This window comes from Canis lupus, chromosome 33, assembly GCF_011100685.1.
Source record: "Canis lupus familiaris isolate Mischka breed German Shepherd chromosome 33, alternate assembly UU_Cfam_GSD_1.0, whole genome shotgun sequence".
Classification (NCBI taxonomy): domain Eukaryota; kingdom Metazoa; phylum Chordata; class Mammalia; order Carnivora; family Canidae; genus Canis; species Canis lupus.
Window position 1 is genome coordinate 4,661,581 of NC_049254.1, and position 25,016 is coordinate 4,686,596.

Below are 25,016 nucleotides of genomic sequence, written 5' to 3' on the forward strand. Positions count from 1 at the left end.
AAGTAAAGCACTATAAAATACTTTAAATATTTATTTACCAGACTTTTTTATTTATAGGAAGAATACATGTAGTAGAGTTAAAAAATCTAAACATAAAAAGACCTAGATACCATCCAACCATTAATATAGTGCATGACCATGACATAATTCTAGTACTTTCCTGGGCCTCATTCCTTTATCTGACTAAACTGATCTATCTTTCTTCTGGTGAGGTTGAAGCCCCACTTTTGTGATTACTCATCATCCATTTCCAAATACACAAACATTTTATGAATAAAACTTTGAGCCCAAAGTGGCTTAGACAAGGAAAATACAAAGTTCTGCTTACAGTTACCACTATTAAATACATTTTTGAAAAGTCATATAGGAAGGACATTAGATTAATAATATGGCTGGAGATAAAAGTTAAAGGTAACAGTGATAAATCAAAAAATGAGATGAATTTTAGAGTTTTAAAGTATACCATATGCAAATCTGACAACTTACATTTTTAGTACATTAGTAAAATCTAGAGATGTACTTTTTCACTTATTCTTATGTATTTACCTTTTACATAGGGATTTTACAGTTTGCTTATTGCAAAAGCATTTATCTAAATATCTCTAGATGGTTCAACAAAGTTTTTAAATGTTCACTTGGGCATTAGATCAACATAGAACTATTTTTCTCTCATTTGCAAACTCATAAATATGAAGAAATTTACTTTTTATTAGGAAGCTATGCTATGATATTTATGATAGTCATTAAATTAACACACACACTTAAATTTTTGCCAAGTAGTAACTTAACTGATAAAATACAGTATAAACAGTAGCCTTCTATGACATGATAGTCTCAGTCATATGAATCAAATTTTCCTTGTTCCTAAGGTTAGAAAATGCATCTGCAATCACAATTAGTTATATAGTAGGTGAATTGTCATTCTTGAGTCAGTATGAAAAGGACCCCGGTTATTTGTCAGTTAGATATTTCTACAATTATAATCATGAAATATAAATCTACAGCAGTTGATGTGGTAACTGAAATATGATCCATAAGTTTGTTCTCCATCTGTGTCAGCCTGTAAGAGTACTTCTGTGGAATGCTAGGACTCCTGTAGATGCTTCTTGGAAAATAAGTTTCTATAAACAAATATTTGGGAATGTTGGATTCAATAAAGAGAAGCAAATTGTGTTACTTTTGTTTCGGTGTCAGTCAGCCAGAGGAATCTTAATTGCAGTACTAAATTCATTTTTTGTGTGATAGCTCATGGGACTATAGATATTCCACAGGATATATTTTCAGAAATATAGTTCTGTTTAGAAACATTTTACATAAAATGAAATAAGACAAAATAAAAACTGTAGCCCACCTGGCCTCAGCTACTCAGAGGAAGGTGGGGCTCAGAGCTTTTCTGGGCAGAGAAAAGACAGCAGTGCTCCCAGGCTTTCATAAACTTACTGTTACAGCTTCCTTTATTCTTTAAAACTGGAAAAGGGGAATCCAAATTGAGGCAAAAAAAAAAAAGAGATTAAAAATATATTTTCTAGATACACTAGTAGAAATAAAACTGTAGTTTTAATGTAAGGTTTATTATATGATGGACTTGAAAAACATCTAGTGCAAATCAGAATAATTGCCCTTCTCTTATGAAATCAATCTGGAGAGTAAAGTGTGGAGATTGCTTTTCTTCTTCATGAATTACTTGTTTCCTTTAAAGAAACAAAAAATCAACATAAGGAACTCCCTAAGAGTTTTCAATACAGATGTCTCCAAAAGGGTTATTGCTGCCAAGTTTTTTTTTCCCAATGTCATATAATCTTTGTATAATTTATAAATGATAACAAAGCAATCAGGCCACATTCATAAAAGCCCAGTGACACATAATTTAGTTGAATCTGAGGATTAGAATTAATTGTCTCTCTTTGTTCCAAGTTCTAAATCTTAGTAAATGATTCACTGCATGTCATTACAGCTTAATATTTGCATGAAATCACAGTTTAGCTGGCATAATTTAACAGCAATTAAAAAGCTATTTAATCGTCATGCAAATTGGTATGAGGGCCCTTGAGTAAGAAGGGTGTCTGCCTTTTTTTTTTTAGTATCTCCAGGCGGACAGTTATATACTTGTAGACACCCATAACATAATTGATAACATTCTTCCTATTCATGAAAATATAAGTGAATAATAATTCATGCTTTCCATTATAGTAAGAGTAAAGAGCAACAATATGAATATGTCATTCTGTAGGAAGACCTTACTATGATAATGATAATGTATCTTTATCTCCCAGGCATAAGTCTAGGTTGGAGGTAAAAAGCTACACGTGTCCCTGTGCTCCAGCTGAAATGCTTTGCATATTTTCCTTTCTGAGGAAAGACATTTCTGTAACTCTGAAACATGAAATGGATAAAGCAAAGAATGCAGAAACCTTTTAGAAAAGCTAACCATCCCATTTCTAGGTCAGACTTTAGGTGATATACATACAGAGGGCTCAGGTCCCTACCCATCAGGTTGCTGTTATCAGGATCCAGCAAAAGGAAAAAGGAAAATATAAACTAACAATTCTTAATATCTCAAACCCAATTCATAGTCATGTAAATTTATGAGTAATGTTAGGCTACTCTTAACGCCGTGTAACAGATCTCACTAATGAGTCCCCTGTACTTACTCTATTTCCTACACTGCAGCCAGAGTGTTCTTTTAAAAACACATTACCTACGTATATAAATCTCTAAGTCTGTTCCTGTTGTACAAAGAAAAAACATCCAGACTCGTTCCAAAGAGCCTAGGAGTCTTACACTTTCCAACCCTTTCTTCCTTAAAACTCATTTCTTACTTTTTTTTTTCTTTTTTGCATTTTAGCCACAGTGATTATCTACCAGTTCCGTGACTATTTTAAGATCTTTCTTGACTAAAGAACCTTCTATCCTTAATACTCTTCTCATTCCCTGACATCCTCTTCCTCATCACCTATATAAGGCTTTCTCAGAACATTTCTCAGATTGGTCCTTCTCATAATGTGTGTGTGTTTTTAAATATTTTATTTATGTATTTTGAGAGAGAGAGAGAGAAAAAAGAAGAGCACATGAACAGAGGTGGGGAGGGGGAGGAGCAGAGGGAGAGGGACAAGTAGATTCTGTGCTGAGCCTGGAGCCTGATGCGGGCCTTGACCCCATGACCCTGAGATCATGACCTGAGCTGAAACCAAGAGTTGGACACTCAACCAACTGAGCCACCAAGGCTCCCCTGGTCCTCCTGATAATGTTTATTTCACATCCTTTCCTTTTAATTTTTGCAGTTGTACGTATTATAGTTTGAATTCTATTCTTTTGTTTAATGTGTGTATGTGTTTTGCCATTCGACTAAAATGTGCATAACAAAGTAAGAATTATGTCTGTTACATTCACATTAAGTCCAGAATCTAGCCAGGTTATCTGGCACACATAGTAGTCACTTAAAAATAAATATTTATTTCATGAATGAAGGACTGTATCTTGAGATCCAAAAGCAGCCTATACCAAAACTTGAATTTCTTTCTATGGAAATAATGTTGCAGATAATTTCATGCCACCTTCTAAGCAAATTTTCTTGGTAGCAGAAATATAAAGAATTATTTTACATTTCTTAAAACTAATTCTTTTAGTGTATGACAGGGGGGTTATTTATTATATTTATGTAGGGCACCTGGGTACCTCCGTTGGTTAAGCATCTACTTTTGGCTCAGGTCATGGTCCTGGGGTCCTGGGATTGAACCCTGCTTAATAGGAATCCTGCCTTTCTCCCTCTGCTTGTGCTTGCTCTCTCTCTCTCTGTGTCAAATAAATAAAATCTTTAAAAGTATTATTTTATTATATTTATGTGATGAATCTGTCAAAAGCATAGTCTCTTATAGAAAGGAATCTGTATTATTTCACACATAATGTAGTGCCTGACACCTGGTAGACCTTCAGTTAATGTTTATGCAACAAATGATACAAAACTGGGCTTTGAAGTACTTGCATAAGTATAAAAGATTATTAACACAATTTTAAGAAAAGATTGAAGTAGTTAAAGGATAATTAAGTACTCTATGCAGTGTGATCCGTATGGAAAAATAGCAAGAAAGAAACATACTGTGTTTTTATATATGTATGTTGGTATTTTTTCCAAATTTTCAAAATGGTGATATAATTATTAAAATATAATTAAAAACACCACATAATTTAAAACAATCTTTGCCTATGATAAATTTCATTAAACAAGTTTTCAAAGTATAATTACCATATCTTTGGCTTTTGATATTTAATATTCATATGCATATACAAGAAAGTTAAGATATAGATCATCTTCACTCCTAAGACTCCTTTCTTTCTAGACATAATCAGATATTTTAAACCATATTTCTTTTTGGTTCCTATCAGAAGGGCTCAAACCAACATACAAGACAAATGTTTATTGATGAAGTTTTCAAGTTAGCACCCTTCTAATTCATTGACCTATACATGTACATTTGTTTTTTTAATTGCTTTTCTCTAGGGCCACCCTCAGCTCCTAGGAATGTGGCTTTTAACATCAATGAAACAGCCCTTATTTTGGAGTGGAGCCCACCAAGTGACACAGGAGGGAGAAAAGATCTCACATACAGTGTGATCTGTAAGAAATGTGGCTTAGACACCAGCCAGTGTGAGGACTGTGGTGGAGGACTCCGCTTCATCCCAAGACATTCTGGCCTGATCAACAACTCTGTGATAGTACTTGACTTTGTGTCTCACGTGAATTACACCTTTGAAATAGAAGCCATGAATGGAGTTTCTGAGTTAAGTTTTTCTCCAAAGCCATTCACAGCTATTACAGTGACCACGGATCAAGATGGTAAGTTCCACTGCCATTCTCTCTAAACAAACCCATAATTTGCTTTTGATGCATAATATCCCTGGTGGACCTATATTCACTGAAGTGCACTTGTATTCTCTATACACTAAAGAGGTGATTTTCTGGTTGTTGTTCTTACAGGTTTCTAAGGTCTAGAAAGGTACTTTTCATATTATTTTTTATTAGTAAGGTTACTTAGATATAATGCTTCTCTCTAATGCTTATGCATTGCTTTTGATATAATCCTTTACAAATGCATCTTATTGAACAAGTCCCTATTACCAACAAATGTTCGATATAAAAAAAACATTGCTGAAAAGAAGTCACTAAGTGAATTGAAATTCAGTTACTTATTTTGCCATTCCTTTTCCATATCAAATAAAACAAATAGTAAGAATTAATGTTAATTATAATTCAAATCTGTGTTCTAAAAACACTGCAGCCAACATGCTTAACTGTGATCCACTCTGAAAAGAAATAGCAAAAAATACCCGGAAATGTATCCGAATGCTCTTGTTAGGTACCCTTTGTAAAAAGTTGTTAGTTAAACTGTCTTTTTAAAAAATCCAATTGATTTCAGTTAAATGTTCCCTTCATAACAGTATAGATTTTTACTGCAACATAGTTAAGCACGAATACCCTTATGATTTTTATTAGTATATATTCTCTTTAAGTCCCTTGTAACACAATTTATTGCAGTACATGATACAGGAAAAGCATCAGAGATTTTTAAAACTCCATTTGGGAAGCATTCATAAATTATGTGGACACATACATGATTGTCTTATAGCAGAAAGTATAGTTGTATATGAGCACATATATATTAGACAAGTTTATAAAAATAAAACTATTCTTATGCTGTAACAAATGCCACAGTATGTGGCTCACACAACAGTAATTTATTTTCTCACAGTTCTAGAGACTAAAAGTTCAAGAATAAGGTATCAGGAAGGTTGGTTTCATTTTTCAGCAATAAAAAGGAACAAATTATTGATACATACAACTGGGTGAACTTTAAGGGCTCTAACATTGACTGAAAAGCCAATTTCAAAGAGATGCATATTGTGTGATTCACTTCTATAGTGTTCTTGAAATAACGTAATTATAGACATGAAGAATAGAGAAGTGGTGGCCAGAGCTGGGGATTTGGGGAGAGGAAAATGGCCATGAGGACAAGAGAGAGCCTTGTGGTGATCATAGAGTTATGTATCTTGATTGTTGTGGTAGTTACATGAAGCTACATATGTGATCAATTGCATAGAGCTATATATATACACACACACACACATACACAGTGGATTTTACTAATGTCAATTTTCTGATCTTGATTTTGTGCCACAGTTATGCAAATAGTTAACACTAGAGAGTCTGAAACAGTGTACAGGACCTCACTATACATATTTTTGTCAATCTATAATGATTACAAAATATAAAGTTAAAAATGTTGCCAAAACTGTAAAATGTGCAGGAAAAACCTTAATATTTTGTTAAAATATTTTAAATGAATAATACTTTTTTTTAAGTACTACAGATAAATTCACTTTGCTGATAATCTTCAGAAATGCATCTGATAAATAAAGCAAAGTCAAATAGTACTGTACAATCATCATCTTGTATTTACCATGCAATTTTTCTCTTCATTTAGCAAATAGTTACACACTGTAGAATTTGCTTTATGGCTTTTATAAAGGAATTCCTATTTCCTCTTTATTTTTTCTTCTTTTCCGTAAGATGAACAAAATCTGGTCAAATGTCTTCAGGATAAAATAGATTAGCATCTTCTATTCCTCTCTGCATTAGCAGATTATGCCTAAGGCCTTTTGGCTGCCACTGAGCCAAAAATATACAACCTAGAACGACTATTCTTAACTATGGGGCATAAATAATTATGTTGGGGGAAAAACAATTTATTACTTTAAATAAAATATGTATGTAACTATGTTTACATAATTTCATACGTATTGCATTGAACAGCCTTTCTAGGATTAAAAGAGAGTTCATTTAGTCTACTTTTCCACTTAGCAGAGGACAGAATATAAATTGTTTCTCAGTTTTAATATGGGAGAATTCATTAAAACTATATTGCTCTGAAGACAGAAGGTTAATTAGGCACAAAATAAAATATGGTATCCATATATTGAGACTATACATTCTGGAATGTTAATATTAAGCAGTCCTCCCCAGCAAATTTCACTTTATTGAAGAATATTAAGAAACAATTATTGTTAACTAAATTTAACTGTGTTTTAGATATAAATAGTATGAAAAATCTAAATGTACTTAAATTTTATTTGAAAAGTACATAAAAGACCCAACTCAGCCTAAAATACTGCCACAGTATCAATAAAATATTATGACCAGCAGGAATAAGACAAGGATGTCCACTGTTAGCACTTTTATTCAACATAGTACTGTAAAATCTAGCCCACAGCAATCAGAAAGCAAAAAGAAATAAAAGGCATTCGAATAGCTAAGAAGTCAGACTTTCACTGTTTGCAGTTGACATGATATTCTATATAGAAAACCTAAAAGATTTCACCAAAAAAGCTGCTAGAACTGATAAATTCAGTAAAGTTGTAGGATACAAAATCAACGTACAGAAATCTGTTGCATTTTTATACACCAATAATGAAGCAGCTAAAAGAGGAATCAAGGAATCAGTCCCGTTAACAATTGTACCAAAACCATAAGATACTGAGGAATAAATTAACTACAGAGGTGAAAGACCTGTACGCTGAAAACTATAAAACACTGATAAAATACATTGTAGATTCCAAAGGGAAAGGAAAGACATTCCATGCTCATGGATAAGAAGAACAAATATTGTTAAAATGGCCATACTACCCAAAGCAATCTACACATTTAATGCAATCCCTATCAAAATACCAACAGCAATTTTCACAGAACTAGAACAATCAATCCATAAATATGTATGGAACCACAAAAGACCCTGAATAGCCAAAGGAATCTCAAAAAAGAAAAGAAAAGCTGGAGGCATGACATTTCTGGACTTCAAGTTATAATACAAAGCTGTGGTCATTCAAACAGTATGGCACTGGTGCAAAAATTGACATGTAGAGCAATAAAAAAGGATAGAAAATCCAGAAATGAACCCACAACTATATAGTCAATTGATCTTCGACAAACAGAAAAGAATATCCAATGGGAAAAAGACAGTCTCTTCAACTGTTGGGAAAACTGGAGAGCAATGTGCAGCAGAATGAAACTGGACTGCTTTCTTACACTATCCACAAAAGTAAACTCAAAATGAATGAAAAGCCTAAATGTGAGATCTGAAACCATAAAAATCCTAGCAGAGAACTTAGGCAGTAACCCCTTTCACATCAGCCATTGCAACTTTTTTCTAGCTATGTCCCCTGAGACAAGGGAAACAAAAGCAAAAATAAACTGTTGGGACTACGTCAAAATAAAAAGCTTCTGCACAGTGAAGGAAATGATCAACAAAATTAAAAGATAACCTAAAGAATGGGAGAAGATATTTGCAAATGATATATATGATAAATAGTTAGGATCAAAATCATATAATCAACTTAAACTCTAACACCCTTGAAACAGATAATCCAATTAAAACCGGGCAAAATACGTAAACAGCCATTTCTCCAAAGACGTCCAGATGGCCAACAGACACATGAAAGGATGCTCACCATCAGTTACCATCAGGGAAATTCACATCAAAATCACAATGAGATATCGTCTCACACCTGTCAGAATGGCTAAAATCAACTGAAAACTAGCAAGTATTGGTAAGGACGTAGAGAAAAAAGAACCCTCTTGCACTGTTGGTGGGAATGCAAACTGGTGCAGCCACTGTGAAAAACAGTGTGGAGGTTCCTCAAAAAGTTGTAAATAGAGCTGCCCTATGATCCAGCAATGGTACTACTGGATATTTACCCAAAGAATACAAAACAGTGATTCAAAGAGATACATGTGAAACAACAACAACAAAGGTTTCATGCATGCACCCCTATATTCTAGTAACATTATTTACAGTAGCTGAACTATGGAAACAGCCCAGTGTCTATATATGAATGGATAAAGACGTGGTGCACATACAATGGGATGTTCCTCAGCCATCAGGAAGAATGAAATTGTGCCATTTGCAATAACATGGATGGAGCTAGAGTGTATTATACTAAGCAAAATAAGTCAATCAGAGAAAGACAAATACCATATGATTTCATTCAAAGTGCAGTGTAAGAAACAAAAGACAAATGAGCAAAGGGGAAAAAAAAAGAGAAACAAACCAAGAAACAGATTCTTAACTATAGAGAACAAACTGATGATTATGAGAGGGGAGGGCAATGAAGGGATGGTTTAATAAATAGGTGGTGGGAGTTAAAGGGTAAAGTTTTCGTGGTGAGCATGAGGTGATGTATGGAATTGTTGTACAACTGAAACTAATATAACACTCTATGTTAACTACTGGAATTCAAGTAAAAACTTAAAAACACAACAAAAATATTCCTGTATACAGATGGCACTGAGTCATTGAATAGTGACATACATTTCCCTGGCACTAATACAAAAAGTATTACAATCACCTTATGAGTATGAGTGACTATCCCCATGTCACAATTTTGAGAGACACTAAGAAGACCTTGTCTCACTGTGCCTGAAATTCTGACATTAGAGAATCACATCTTTAAAAATGCAAATACTTTAAGCAAGGGTAGCAGTATTAAATAGTTCAATCTGCATGTATCAGTTTTGCTTTTAATACCATATCCTAGTGTTGAGTGAAAAAAAAAAAAAAGGAGCTTATAGTAATTGGAGTCTCTCAGAACCAGACTTCAGCTCTTAGAATGTGTGCCAACCTTAATAAGATAATAGTTTTACTGCTGCAAATTGAGGAAGGCATTTTCCATCATCTCACTTGGGTATCTTTGCAAAATCTCTTTGAAGCAACTTGAAAGTCACTTTCCAAAGTTATCTGGTAAGTAACGCATTACAATTTTGTTGGACTGAGAGGTCCACAGTCAAAGATTTTTCTCATTATCTGTAGGTTATGTCTCATTGTTTTTAAACCAAAATGGAGAAGTAATACATGCTGCTCACAAGCCTTTAATTTTTTCAACATATCTACATTGCTGAGTGAGCCTTTATGACCTTACACTCTGGTGTGGAGGCAGATAATAAAAAATAACTTGACAAATATACAATTAGTATGTGATAAGTTCCACCAAAGAGAAGAGCAAAGTGATCTCAGAGTATATATTTTGTAAGTCTGGTGAATATAGTCTTCCTGAGGAACTGGCACTTAAATTAAATTTTATTCTAAGAGATGAGTACGCAAAATGAGACTGGGACAGGGGAAAGGAATTCTGAGCAGAAGGAACCAAGCAGAGGTTAAGCAATTGAGGGATTAGGTACTGATGACTGATATACGAAAGGCATCTGAAGAGTTGACATATTGCAGACGTATAGCAGAATTTGGGAGAGGAACTGAAGATTTAACTTAAAATTTGAAGAAATGAGTGAGTGTCTATAAAATAGCCAAGACAAGTGGGAGAATCATCCATTTAGCAGAAATTGCTGCTATGTTATCAGGGCCACAGATAGGGGGGAAAAATCAGCAAAGTAATATTGTTCATAAGGTGACACTTGTATGAGTAGGGAAATAAACTTAGAGACCAGTAAGTATAGAAAAGTGTATTATATTTTTACTACTTTTTTTGTGCACCGTGTAGAACATGAGGATAAAGAGGACATTTGCATTGAATTGCCATTTTCCTTCATGTAGTTGACTAATATGTATATATTTTCTCATATTTAAGAAACATTAGGGAAACCATTCTAAATAACCCTGACTTAGTTGTTTGCTATCTGTTTACAATTAAACAAATATTAAAAAAAAAAATCCAAATCACTTACAGCCACTTAGCTGTAGTTAGGAGAAACATTCCTTGATTATTCTGATTCCAGTTGGATAAATAAGATTATAGATTTAAAACTATGACTCTCATAATTAGGGATCTTTGCAATAAACCTTAATTAACTGACTTCTACAATTCCTCAGAGCTATTTTTGCAATCTTCTATTTTCATAGTTTATTTAAATGGTTTTTAAAGGTGTTTCATTTAGAAAGCAATACCTAGAAAACATTTTATTTTATTCTTTAGTGCATGATAGGAAAACTAAGGTGTGTAGTTCAGTTAAAGGAATTATTCAGGTCATAGACAGTAAAGGAAAATGTTAATTATAGATAGTCAACCTAAAACAAATTGTATTTGTAGATATCCTGACATGTGCAAAAACCTTTAGGGACTATGTTCAAAGTGAAAGAAATGCTAAATTACAAACCAATTCTGCTGATATTTGCTAACAGGTCTTTAAAGCAATTACTGTCAGAACCAGATTGTCTAAGTCTTTGGTTTCTTAAAATATACATTTAACACTCCTATTTCTACCATTGGGTGACTATTCTGTATAGGTCTTGCCTTAGGCTCACATTTTGACTGGAGATTTCATATATTTGCTCAGGTATCAGCAATTAATTGAACTAACATTGAAAATAGATTTAAATAAACAGAATTCATATATATTTATAAACTTGAGATGTCTGTTTGATTTACAGTTCACTGCATTTTGGAAATACAGTCTATTTCAAAATCCAACCTTTTACACATTGCTGGAGTAGGTAATTAGGGACACTGTAAACATTCATTTGTCTTTACATCTGTATTATAAATTATTTTATCTCTGAATATCTCTCACAGCCCTGTCAAAATTCTTGACAGCAAATAGTTATTTTTCCAAAATCTGTACAAGTCTATTCAAGTAAGAAAAAAAAAATCAGTGTAAAAATTTTATATGCTTACTAAATATACACTGAATACAAAGCAATAAGCTTTTTTTAAAGGCAATAATGATAATTTAAGAGGGATGCTGTATTATTTGTGTTTTTCATATTTCCTAAACACAAGAAAATTACATATTAAAAACTACAAACAGGGGTACCTGGGTGGCTCAGTGGTTGAGTGTCTGCCTTGGATTGGGCTCAGGTCCTGATCCCGGGGTCCTGGAATCAAGTCCCACATTGGGCCCCCCACAGGGAGCCTGCTTCTCCCTCTGCCTGTGTCTCTGCCTCTCTGTGTCTCTTATGAATAAATAAATAAAATCTTTAAAAAATAAAAATAAATAAAAACTACAAACGCCTTATATTGAAATATAAAATGCTCTTATCCCTTAGGAAGTGTTTCTGCTCTGGAAGTGCCCTGAATATTTTATTTCTAGACGATAATTGAAATGTCAGTATAGTTAATCATAGCTAAGTAACTTTATGGTCCAGTCAAGTGGTAAATTATAATAGAGTCCGGAGGATTGCAAACTTTTATACTCCTGAGAAATGTCAAATTGCTTCCAAGTCTCGTGTCTTTTTGTGGCATGCATCTTTTGAGTAAATGAATGGTCTAGAAAAGGCCCTTAGACTTGAATAGTTAATCTGGTGAGGATAGTCCTCAGTCAACAAGTGCAGAAATTAAAGTACTCCCAGTCAGTATGTTTCATAGCACACATGTTTCTATCTCACTGAGCCATAGCCATATATTTTGTAATATTTTGCTTTTCAAACCAATATGTGAGCTTCTTGAGAGCAAAGATGATGTGTTTTGACTAAGAATACTCTCAATCTACTTTGTCTGTAACTTCATAAATCGCCATTGACTTGTGTCACAGAAATGGGGGATGGTTTGCATTATCTTTCATTCATTTATTTATCTATTAATTCATTCAGAAATATTTATTGAACATTTACTGTGTGCTGAGAACTGTTCTGTGTACTAGAGGTATAGCAATTACAGGAGGAAAAACAAACCAAAACCAGCTAAGTGCCCCCTTGCCTTTGTGGATATTATATTCTAATGGCAAGTAGTGATATGTTCCATGATGAAGAACTAAATAGAGTAGATTTGGAAGATAACGAAGCAAGCATTTTTACATGGGGAAAGCCAAAACTACCTCTCTGGATAACCTAAGACTTGAGCAGATCATGAGTTGAGGAGAAAACCTGTGAATATATAAAAGATGATTCCAGGCAGAGGGAATAAAAAGGGCAAAGTCTTAAATTTAAGCAGGCATTTGTCTAGAAAGTAACAAGAAAATATTATTGCGTATATTTTCTTTAGCACATACTAAATTTCATGCTCACTAAATCCTCTGGTACTGTGCTTACAGAATTTTCAGCAAAAGATTTTAATCAACACTAACCCATCCTTTAATAGTAGTCATGGTTTTTCTTGGTGATCATACATTGCTGTTTAATCCTAAACTTCATTTTAAGCAGTTGGCTCTTAGAGTTATCAGTTGTTTCTCTGAGGAATTCTCATTTCCACATTTTGCAGGAAAGATAACTAGGTATTTTCTTTAGTATAAAGTAATAAGATCTTATTGGTATTGTAATGCCTCTACTACTGCATTAACAAGGTTAATGGCATTTGTTAATACAAATTGATTAGTAGTGGTGGAAGATTGTTTAGTAAAATATTCTAAATCCTTCAAAAAATGAATGTGGTAGCAGTGAAGATAAATGCATATGATTATATGGTGCATAATCTGTATCTGCCATAGGATATAAGGCTCTACTTTATGGTAGGCATATGTCTAGCCAATTACTTGCTCATTTCCAATACAGTTCTTTGTTTGGAGATGGAAGCCAATTTAATATCATCAACTAAACTCTGCCTACAAAACAACCTGGGTGATTTGGATAGCTGATTTGTATGAGGTTTTTAAAAATATTTTTTCCCAATGCCTCCTTTGTTTTAAATTTATAAAAGATTGAAAGAGTGTTAATGTGTAGTATTGAAACTAAAAGATTTTCAAGGTTGACAAATTATCCTGATCATTATTGAAAATATGAAATATCTTAATGCTTAAAATACTTTAATTTATAAAGATTAAAAACAAGTTGCCAACCTTTTAATCAGGCTGAAATTCCATATAGAATCTTTAGATTAAATAGCTTTTTCTTTTCTTCCATGTATTCCTTGGCACTTTTCTATTTGGTTTGGATTCTAAACAGTCAGTTCCAGCTACATAATTTGTGATGCCCAGTGAAAAGTGAAACTGCAGGACCCTTTGTTCAAAAAGCAGGAGAAAGGGGTCATTAAAGGTACTAAAATATAAAGCCTTATCCTCCTGCAACTTCTCTCTCAACTTGTCATGGTGCTTTTTAATTGCCATTTAATGTCCTTATAAATAACAACAAAAATGCAATTTCAAATTATTAGCATAAACTTTACCATTCATTTTTATATTGCTCAATGCCACCTTTAAATACAAATAGAAAAACACTTAACTCCTCTGCAGGATCATCAAAATCACAGAATTCTTTCCTGTAGTCCCTCCTTCCCTATCACATTCCCTAAAGGCATCTCAAGTGTACCAGAACAGACACATGTAAGCCATATTCACAAAGAGTGGGAGGAGAGAGAGGGGTCTCACCAGGCACTGAGCCAGCCCAGTAAGTGGGCACTCCCTCTGCACAGGGATTCTTTTAAGGAGAAGAAGACACCCCCAATGCCCAAGTGGAAGGAAGAATCCCTGAGGTCTTTAAATCACCTTCCCAAAAGCTCCCTGCATGGGGTGGGTGAGGAACTTAGCCCCAGTAAGATGTGACCTCTTCAGAACACAGCCAACACACGCACATACATACACACATAGCTTTCCACATAGCTGGTGCCTTACGCTATATCCTGCCTGTGCACATGTCCAGACCCCCACTGGGCACAGGACACAACCCAGCAATGTAATCCTGCCTCCTCAGTGGTCAACATAGTCCCCTAACCCAGTAGGAGGGTGTCAGCAATGAAGAGGTGAGGCAGGAATTGGAAGACTATCTGACAGGAACAGGGGGATCTGGCCAGGAAAACACAACTTGGAGATGTGGAATGGTAGCTAGAGGCTGGACCTTGCCTGAAGCCAGGGCTCCAAGCTCCCCGTGCATGCTCATTGCCCCCTCACACTTCACTTACAAAACACAACTTCAAAGATAAAATTGTTAAGAATTTCAAGATGGCAGTAGCTGAGCATTCAAATCCCAACTGAGGGGAGAGAACAGGGCTGATGGGTAAGTCAGACATTCATGAAGCAAGCCCTGAGAACATTTTACAAAGTAATAATGTCATTGTTTTTCCCGTTTACTGATACGCATTAGTCCGCAAACAAGTATACTCAGTGGACTATGCTGTATGCCAGGTGGTGAAAACAAGATGCATGCTTGAGTGTTTGAGCCCCATGTGCCCATGTGGAGCAGCCTACACTCAGCCTTTCATTCTCTGATTTAGAAGTGAGGGCTTGCCTGAGTAAAGGAAGACTCTGTGATATCTGATTCAATATACATTTTCAAGGACTGAGTGCCTGAAATACTACTTGGAAGACAGGTCCTTAAAATATGCATAAAGTAATAAATGATTAAGTAGTGCTATGACAGGAATGAATGGTGCCATTTCACTTGTCTAGTTTTATGAAAGAGAGCCCTAGTTGTTTGACCACACATTTGTTCTGTTAGGCACTGAGAAAAGCTTTCCGTTAATGAAAGATTAAAATAATTGAAAGTTCTGTAATGTACCCAATACTCTTCTAATTATTTTGACATTCTAATAGACCTAAGGTGAGACTCCATAACTATGATACCTTTATGCTTTGCTCTATATTGTTTTAAATTATTTTTTTAAGATTTATTTATTTATTTATTTATTTATTTATTTATTTATTTATTTATTCATTCATTCATGAGAAACAGAGAGAGAGAGAGAGAGAGAGGCAGAGACACAGGCAGAGGGAGAAGCAGGTCCCATGCAGGGAGCCTGATGTGGGACTCGATCCCGGGTCTCCAGGATCACACCCTGGGCTGCAGGCAGCGCTCAACTGCTGCACCACCGGGGATGCCCTGCTCTATATTGTTATGCTGATCATTTCCAAGGTGTACCCTAAGATGGAAAGGTATTTTTTCCTCAAAACAATTATGATGTGATTTGAATTGTGTATATTCATCTTTTTAAATTGTAATCCAACTTACATATTCCTTAAGTAATCATTCTTTAAAGCCAGTAAATAATATGGCAAGGATGGTAAATATTATCTATATGTGAATATCTATATGTGAATAGAAGTGTACTTTTCATTCCATTTCATTTTGCCTTTAAAAAACTTATTTAACTCCTCTGCTCTAAGATATGTATCACCTTTTACTTTAAAATGCTCATGTGAATTAAAGAGCTCTCTATTTCGCTTCCTATTTCAAGGCTTCTTTATACAAATAGTGCATGATTGACTATTTTCTATCTCTGAGTTTAGATTATATTTTGATAAGTTTATTTGATAGTTATGTCCTATCATAATATTGTATTTTAAAGTGTTTAAATTACTTTTCATAAAGGTAAGTGTGTTGGTCAGTTGCAGATATGAATTGCACATTCAGACTCCTCTAAAAATTGGGAGTAGATTCCTCATTCTATTTTTATCAGAAGAAACATTTGATGTGTTGAATAGTTTTGAATATTTAAAAGATTCAACTGCTATTTTCATTTAGCTGTTTTACAAAATGTGAGATACTTGTATTAAGAGCAGAACAATTAAACTCTATTTCAAATGCTACTTAATTATATATTTAAATTTAAACTATAACTGACACACAAAATTGTTTCCTAAAATATTTTCCACCATCTGAATTTTATTAACCTTTCTGCTGCCATGTCATATTAGTTTTACACTTATCCTACAAGGTGACAATTTTCATGTGCCTTAAAGAATCTCAAGAGACTGTAGACTTCAACTGTAAGTCATCAGACAGGATGCACATATAAACATTATATAAATAAATATATGTATTTTTAATTTTATATTATAAATAAATGTTATTTTATCCCATTTCAAAGATTTCTAAGAAAGATTTCCAATCCTCTGGTATTTTACTGACTCTTTCACATGGTTTCCCATGTATTTTACCAAAGTTTTCTTCTGCCTGTTAACCTATTTAAGAAGAAAATAGAAAAAAAATAAATCGTACTTCAAGAGATGGGAGGTCACCATAGTGGGAAAACCATCTATAGAAAATTCCAGTTGAGGGCAGCCCAGTTGCTTAGTGGTTTAGCGCTGCCTTCAGCCCAGGGTCAGATCCTGGAGACCCAGGATCAAGTCCCATGTCGGGCTCCCTGGATGGAGCCTGCTTCACCCTCTGCCTGTGCCTGTGCCTCTCTCCCTCTCTCTCTGTGGATCTGTCATGATTAAATAAATAAAATCTTTAAAAAAAAGAAAAAAAGAAAGAAAGAAAATTCCAGTTGGATCATCCCTACTTATTTCATTTGCAAGCTTATCATCCCCAACCCAACTGCTTCTACTGTTCTCTAATTCTGTATGTCTAGGAGACAGAGAAGTTTTATGCATTTATGGTCACAAATCTTAAAGAAGCCACAGGAGAAGTGACAGTATATCAGATTAAGGACTCTTCAAGAAGGTCCTCTTGAATGCATTGTCAAGGTAATCTGAGGGCCTTTCTCTTATATCACCAGTAGGCAATGTTAGGCTCCAGAGAAGACTCCTCTCGAAAAGGAAAATGAAAGTGATAGAATCATCAAGATGCCTTTTCAAAATTGGATACTACCACGATGTCATTCTGGCACAGTAATGGTATCTCCAAAGAACATAAAAAACTAAATAGAGTGCAGCTACTATGATAAGCAATGAGTTTAAATTCACTGTTACAGCTTAAAATCTTAACATTTTCAACACTGAACCTTAAAACATGAAAGTGTTTGTAAAAATTATCCTTTTTTTAAAGTTTACTTTTGTAGAATCAACAATATTCAATTTCATGGTGAAATATTGCAGGGTGCTTGAGTCTTGTTTTATATGACTAAGCTGAAACAAACATGGCCACGCTAAAAACATATAACACATTTTGACATACTTAAGTAATTACAACTTTAAATGTAGCTTATTAAAATAAAAGGATTATGCCAAATTTAAACAAAATCTTGGGGAAAAAAAGTCTTAGAGTTTCATGTTCAAATCTTTATAAACAGTATTACCTTAGGTTGTAAATGATTTAATAAAGCTATAAGACTATTGTCTTGCAAGTATAATGCCATATAATTTATTGATATTTTAAATGTAAATATTAGATATAAATAATGTGAAAACATATTTCTGTGTTGGAAATAAAACTTTTTAAATAAATTGCTAATATAGAATTTTTTCCTAAGTTTCTCAATTAAAAAATTCATAATGATAAATGAAATGCAAAATGTAAATAAATTGCATTAACCTTCTAAGAGAACTTTTCTTATGACATATCCTCGGTATATGCTCTTTCTTCACTCATGAAGAATTCGATAAAGTTCTAATGAATTTTGGGCAGCCCAGGTGGCTCAGCGATTTAGCGCCGCCTTTGGCCCAGGGTGTGATCTTGGAGACCCGGGATCAAATACGGCATCAGGCTCCCTGCATGGAGCCTGCTTCTCCCTCTGCCTGTGTCTCTGCCTCTCTCTCTCTCTGTCTCTCTCTGTCTCTCATGAATAAATAATAAATAAAATCTTTAAAAAAAGTTATAATGAATTTTAAGGCAGAAGTCCACATTCTTATGCTATGATCTAGAACTCGGTATCTTTCCCTAAACTGTTTTCTACAAATGTTCCAAAATTTTATTTCTCTTATTGTTAATTTAATTTTGACTTTAATTTCATATTCTGCTTCCACAATTTTCATTTTCCTCACTGTGATGCCTCACAGTCTCAGAGGAGGGAATGAGGACACCTGCCTTCATTTGACTTTTAAACTCATTATAGTTTGTCAAGGTGTGAGAAGTGTCATAAGCAGAATATGGGAAAAGTTACCATACCATAAATTTGGCCAATAAAGACTTGCTCTTGAAGGGAAATACATAATTTTCAAGTCAAAATATGCCGAAATTATTATTGCCTCCTTCCTTATTAGTTTGTTAGGCAGCTGGGAAAGAGTAAATGTTTGAGATTTATAGTAACCAGACAAAAACTCAGATTCTATACTGTCTAAACTATAAACATGGCAAACAGGTGGCATTGCTATATAAGATATTGCATAAAACCCCTTTATTTTCGAATTCTTACTTTTCAAAAACTAGGTACTTTTCTCATGATTCTATTTCTTCACTGAAATTTTGCTTTATTTTTTGTGTAAATTTTTTTAGGAAGTATTCATCACATTTCCATAATATTTTCCAAAAATTTGATGCATTGTGTGTATTAAAAATGTCATCTGTTGCTAAGATAATGGTGTTACTTAAATGCAAAATGTAGTGCTCCTGCATTTGGATATGGCATTTTTTAAATGGATTCTCATCCAAGAATATCCCCTTAAAACATGAAAAGTATATTTAATCAAAATCAACTTATGAAAAATTAGCTTACATTTCAGGAATTAATTTGTTTTACCGAGGAGAAGATAAAAACAGTTTCTGATCAAAGGGAAAGGAGATAGCCTTGAGAAAAAGGTTCTTAATATGCAAAATAGATTTAGCATAGGATGAAGAATACATCTGAAATTAATTGGGAAAATATACATCATTGAATAAAATTTGTCAAAGGAAAATAATTACTTAAAACATTTCCAGGTAATTCTTAACTAAGAAAATACCCTTAAACAATTCTGAAGAATTAAGCAGGTAAGTGTTAAATACAAAATTTTAAGAAAAAATAAACATAGGTAAGTATTGACTGAGTAGTGAATAGACAGGCAGAAAAGAAATTACAAAGCAAAAGACAGATGAGTTTAATAGGAATTTTATACATCAAAGTCATTATAAAGAAAATGAAAATGAATGCTAAGTTGGGTAAATACTTGTGATGAATGGACCATGGTAAAAATTGGAAAAGGACAAGAGCTGTCAGTTCTCAGAAGAAAGGCAATTGCCTAAAATGCATAAAACAATAACAAAAACATGGGGACCCCTGGGTGGCGCAGCGGTTTGGCGCCTGCCTTTGGCCCAGGGTGCGATCCTGGAGACTCGGGATCGAATCCCACGTCAGGCTCCTGGTGCATGGAGCCTGCTTCTCCCTCTGCCTGTGTCTCTGCCTCTCTCTCTCTCTCTGTGTGTGTGACTATCATAAAATAAATAAAAATTAAAAAAAAAACAAACAAAAACAAAAACTTTACTCTTGATAAAAAATCAAAGAAATGAAAATTATAACAATGATAAGTAATTCTCTTCTAATCAGATTGGGCTTGTTTTTAATTTTTTTGTGTGTTTTGTGGGATTTTCTCTGGTAAACAGTAATGCTCCTGTGTTTAGGATGTGATTTGGTCAAAACTCTCATACTTTTACAGGACCACAAGAGTAACTATACAAGTATATATATGGCAGTGTATTTCTAACACCTTGCAATTATTATACTCTTTAAATTTGCTATTATATATTAATATCTAGGGAAAAGAAGACATGTAGAAAATTATATGTATGTGAAAACGTGCGTTAGAATAATATGGAAATGTATAAATATCCTAAATGACTAAAAAATATGTAAAATGCATGTCTATAAGATGAAATGTTAAGTTTAATTAATGAGAATAATGCTAACAATACTGTAAGTGCCACAATAGAGGCTTTCTATATATTATCAACTAATTATATGAATAATTAATATACACACCTGTCATAAGAAAATGAATAGCAAAATTTTCAGATATTGGCACTGTTTCTGTCTGTGTAATTGGATTATGGCCGATGATTTCTCTAGAGTAAGTTCCTTCATGATGCTGACTCAGTTGTCCTTTTATAGGTCCTTATATTTATCCTGCCACAGTACTTACTACCATGCTCTGCATTTTAATTGCATGTCAGTTTTTTCTGTTGGATTGTTGATAAATATTTGTGTCTCCAAGGCTTAACATAGTGCCTTTCATCTAAAATCTATGCATTAAATATTTACTAACAAATTAGTGAATTAATATATACATATTAATTAATGTGTATATATACATTTACACATCCACACACGTGCACACGCAAACACACAAAAGTCTACAATACTCTCCAAGTGAACCTTTTAAAGCTTTAATACCATGATACTTTTGTCCCTTTGTCTCAAAGTGCTCACTAAGGACATCAACAATAAGTGTTCTATTCATAGGCTCATTGTCCTGAAACAGATATTCAGAAGGCATAGTGTTCAGTTGTGTAAACCTAAGCAGGAATGCCCTGAAAATATGCAGGAGAGATTATTGTCCATTTGGTTTTATGGATCTCTAGGGCCTGAAATTTCATATCCTGTGTACATAGTTTAGTCCGCTATTTACCATCTGCATACTTATGAATGTATAGCTCATAATGTCATTAATTTTTTTCTCTTGAAATGTCCAGTAGTTTATTAATATAGAGAGACAGGAAACAGCTGGTCGGAATCTGATCAAGTCTGAGTTCTAGTCCCTAAACTGCTACTATCCAGCTGTGTAAATTTAAGCCAGTTATTTAATCTTTCTGGACCTCAGAATTTTCATCTGCAAAATGAGAATATTGCATTGAATAACATAATGAACATTCTATGCACACAGTCTTTTCATATTTAAAATCAGTTTTTCATGCAGTCCCAAAGACTTTATGTAATAAAATAAGGAAATAACAGAATTGGTAAAGATGCAAAACTTATTTTCATACCTCCTTTAAGAAGATACATCCTCCCAAAAGTCTTCTTTTTGTTTAGATTTTTATTTATTTATTTATTCATGAGAGACAGAGAGAGAGAGAAGCAGAGACACAGGCAGAGGGAGAAGCAGGCTCCATGCAGGGAGCCTGATGCAGGATTTGATCCCTCAGTCTCCAGGATCAAGCCCTGGGCCGAAGGCAGGTGCTAAACCACTGAGCCATCCAGGGATCCCCCAAAAGTCTTATTTTAACTTTCCACACATACAGCTCCTGCTGTATAGGCCTTCCTTTACACTGTAGTACTTTACAGTGTTTTTGAAAGTTCACCATGGTGTTTTCAAGTCATAGTTATTTTTGGAAGGTAAAAAAAAAAGGTATCTTGGTAATATTTCCTCCCATGTTCAAGACCATAGCACTGGATATGGTTCCTGGAAACAAAATATTTGTCACATTAGAAACCTGAGTATGTAAATAGAAACAATAATAATGGTTTAAGTATAACAGGAGTAGTGCCTCTTCCTCCTCTGCTTTCCTCATGTTTTATTTCACAGTTTTGTTCTCTGTCACTTTCAACCTTACTTTTTTTGGCTTTCATTTATTTTGGTTTCTGTTCATTTCCTAACGATAGTACCTAAGTCACTTTCTTCAAGGTGGCTTGTGTGTGTTTTGTATTCCATCACTTAATTCCATGATATAATAGATTCCAAATATAATTTGATCTTTCAACAATTGAATTTATGCTCCATGAGGACTGGACTTTTTCACTGTATTTTATTGGTTGGTTCACTTTATTCCTGGAGCCTTAAACATACATTTGTAGTGTCCTGAGCCATGAACAAACATTTATTAAGCCATACTATGTGATCAGTACTATAGTCCATCATATAGTGTAAGTAAGAAAGGAAGCTAGTGTGGCTTCTTCAAATGCTTTACTTTAATTGGGGAGACAATATTAGCAGACTAAAGGCTCACAAAAAAGAGAGAGAAAAAAGTTTTTAAGTTAAGTGTTTAAGTGATAAGATACAGATTGTGAATGCTTTAGTTCAGAGGAGGAAAGTGAATTGAGCTGGAATACTTCCTGGAGGAGCTTTACCTTAAAGGAAGAACAGCATCTGGATCGGCCATACAAAGAGGCTTGAGCCTTGAGAGGATGAAGCCATGTGGGAGAAAAAAGTTTCCACAATTTGTTTCTGGTAGGGTTGTGGAAAATCCTAATTCTTCCTATACATATCTAAGGAAGCCTGAATCAAGATTTACACCACATGTCAGTCTTTGATTTAGAAAATTATAGAATCACGCTCATTCGATTTAGAAAACAATTTTGTGTGTGGTATTATGGATTAGGTCCTAGTAGCAATATTACATTCTGCTTTAAATATGAGCAATGCTGGATAAAACGGTTTGAATATCAAAGATGAGATTATCAGACAGGGAAGCTTACTTTTGGGGGTGGGGGGTTGTTCTTTTAAGGAAGCAGGCTTAGCAAAAAATAGTTTCCATCTGGGAGCGAATTTACGTGGCATTGTTACAAGATGCATGGTTTTGATAATGATTTATAAACAGCCATTAGAGTGGGATACTTGTCTTCCCACAGCAACGTCTCTGAGCACTAAGCACTTTTTGGTCAAGCCCCTAGGATTTAACTGCAGGGCATTCGGTTATAAAACCATTTTTCATCGATCTGAGATGTTGAGTTCTTAACTGTAGCTTATTTTCACTTTGATTTTGAAATCCATAAGTGCCAGTCATAGCATTTAGGAGCTAAAAATCATTGGCACAGGAATTTAAATGAAGAGTGATAAATCAAGGCTGCCAGTGGCTATTGCGTCCGCCAGATACAAAACACCACAACCACAGTTTTTAATAGCTTTGCATGCCTAATTTCAAATTAAGTGTGACAAATTAAGCAGGAAGTTAATTACTATCTTGAAACAAATAGTCTGATGTTGATTGGAAAGGGCATCATAAAGCTGTGTTTTACCTTAACATAATACCCAGAGGAAATATTAGAAAATAAGAGATGTACAAATAACAATTAGTTCAGGTATAAAAAAAAAAAAAGTTGTGTGTGATTATTATGCATCTACGTAGATGAGTCCAGGTATGTGAAAAGGGGACTTCCTCTGAGAATAGCTTTTCTAGCCTAAAACAGGAAGTGAGTTCACAAATGCATCAGAACCTTGCTACCCACAAGGTGGATGAGGGAAGAGGAGGCTTTGCCCCCTGTCAAGTCTTCTCATGGTAGAAGTGCTAAAATGAACAATGGCACTTAAAGTGAATGTGACCCTACAAGCCTGGACATGTTATAAATCACAAAATTCTTAGCTAGTCCCTCATGTATCTTTCTGGGCCTGTACTCCATGGCTCTTATTGTATTTAGACACTTATTGGACAACTATTTCTTGTGTAAGTGACTTCCTACTTGACTTAATGATTTTTTTAAGAGATCTAGCACATGCACGCAAGCGGTGGAGGGTTGGGGATGGGAGAGGCAGAAAGAGAGGAAGAGAGAGAATCTTATGCAGGACCCATGCCCAGTGCGGAGCCCAACATGGGGATCAATCACGATTCTGACTGAGATCATGACTTGAGCAGAAATCAAGAGTCAAAGGCTTAACTGACTGATCCACCCAGGCACCTCTTGACTTAATGATTTTTAATAATGTCTGAGGAAATGTTTTAAGAAAGAAGCTGTTCTTTGGAGTTCAAATGAATTTTAAGAAAGATGAAGTTCAACCTTTTATTGCAATGAAGTTACAGATCGCTTACTATGTCAGACACTCTTTCTAGGACTTAATCTTCATTCATAAAATAAACTAACCTAGTAAGGTATTATTTTGGGTGTTTTCCAGATAAAGAAACTGACACACAGAGACCTAAGTCAAAAAGTCAGTATCACCCGCTTGGGCCATTGGACAAACCAGAATTTGTAACCAGGCCGTCTTGGTCCAGAAGTCTAAACCCTTAGCCATTAGGACACACTGCCTTTGACACCTGGGCCTGGAGAGAGCAGTGGTAGTTATAGAACTCTATGGCAAATGAGAAACATATGCTCATCAGAAAATTGAGACTAACAAAAGATAAGATAGCTTTTTGTCAGACTCTGTAGACAATGTGGTGAGCTACCACAGTAAATGTATCAACTCCAGGTTACTTTTGAGTCGTCCATGGACTTTTTTTTTTTTTTTTTAAACCTTTGGGAGAGTATCGGTTAGGACCATTGGTATTTGGCTAAAGGCCTTAAGCCTTTCTTTCTTTTTTTTTTAAGATTTATTTTTATTTATTTATGATAGACACAGAGAGAGAGAGAGAGAGAGAGAGGCAGAGACACAGGCAGAGGGAGAAGCAGGCTCCATGCCGGGAGCCCGACGCGGGACTCGATCCCGGGACTCTAGGATCGCGCCCTGGGCCAAAGGCAGGCGCGAAACTGCTGAGCCACCCAGGGATCCCCGTCCATGGACTTTGCTAGCCTCTCACTACAACGTCTTGCCTGGATTGAAGGAGGTCATAATGAAAGGAGGATACTGAAAATAAAAATTACTCTCC

At 34.6% G+C, this 25,016-nt stretch overlaps 1 protein-coding gene across 20 annotated transcripts in view; it reads left to right on the forward strand.

Moving 5' to 3' along the window:
* The window catches only part of EPHA6 (EPH receptor A6), an 872,069-nt gene that overhangs the window by 426,084 nt on the left and 420,969 nt on the right, over positions 1-25,016 (forward strand). For all 20 annotated transcript variants that reach the window (XR_005383133.1, XM_038582514.1, XM_038582517.1 and 17 more), the window contains one exon: positions 4,499-4,834. Coding sequence is in view for 19 of the 20 variants with exons in the window: in XM_038582514.1 (XP_038438442.1) it covers positions 4,499-4,834 (336 nt within the window). In the remaining variant the exon portion in view is untranslated. The remainder of the gene's footprint in view (positions 1-4,498; positions 4,835-25,016) is intronic.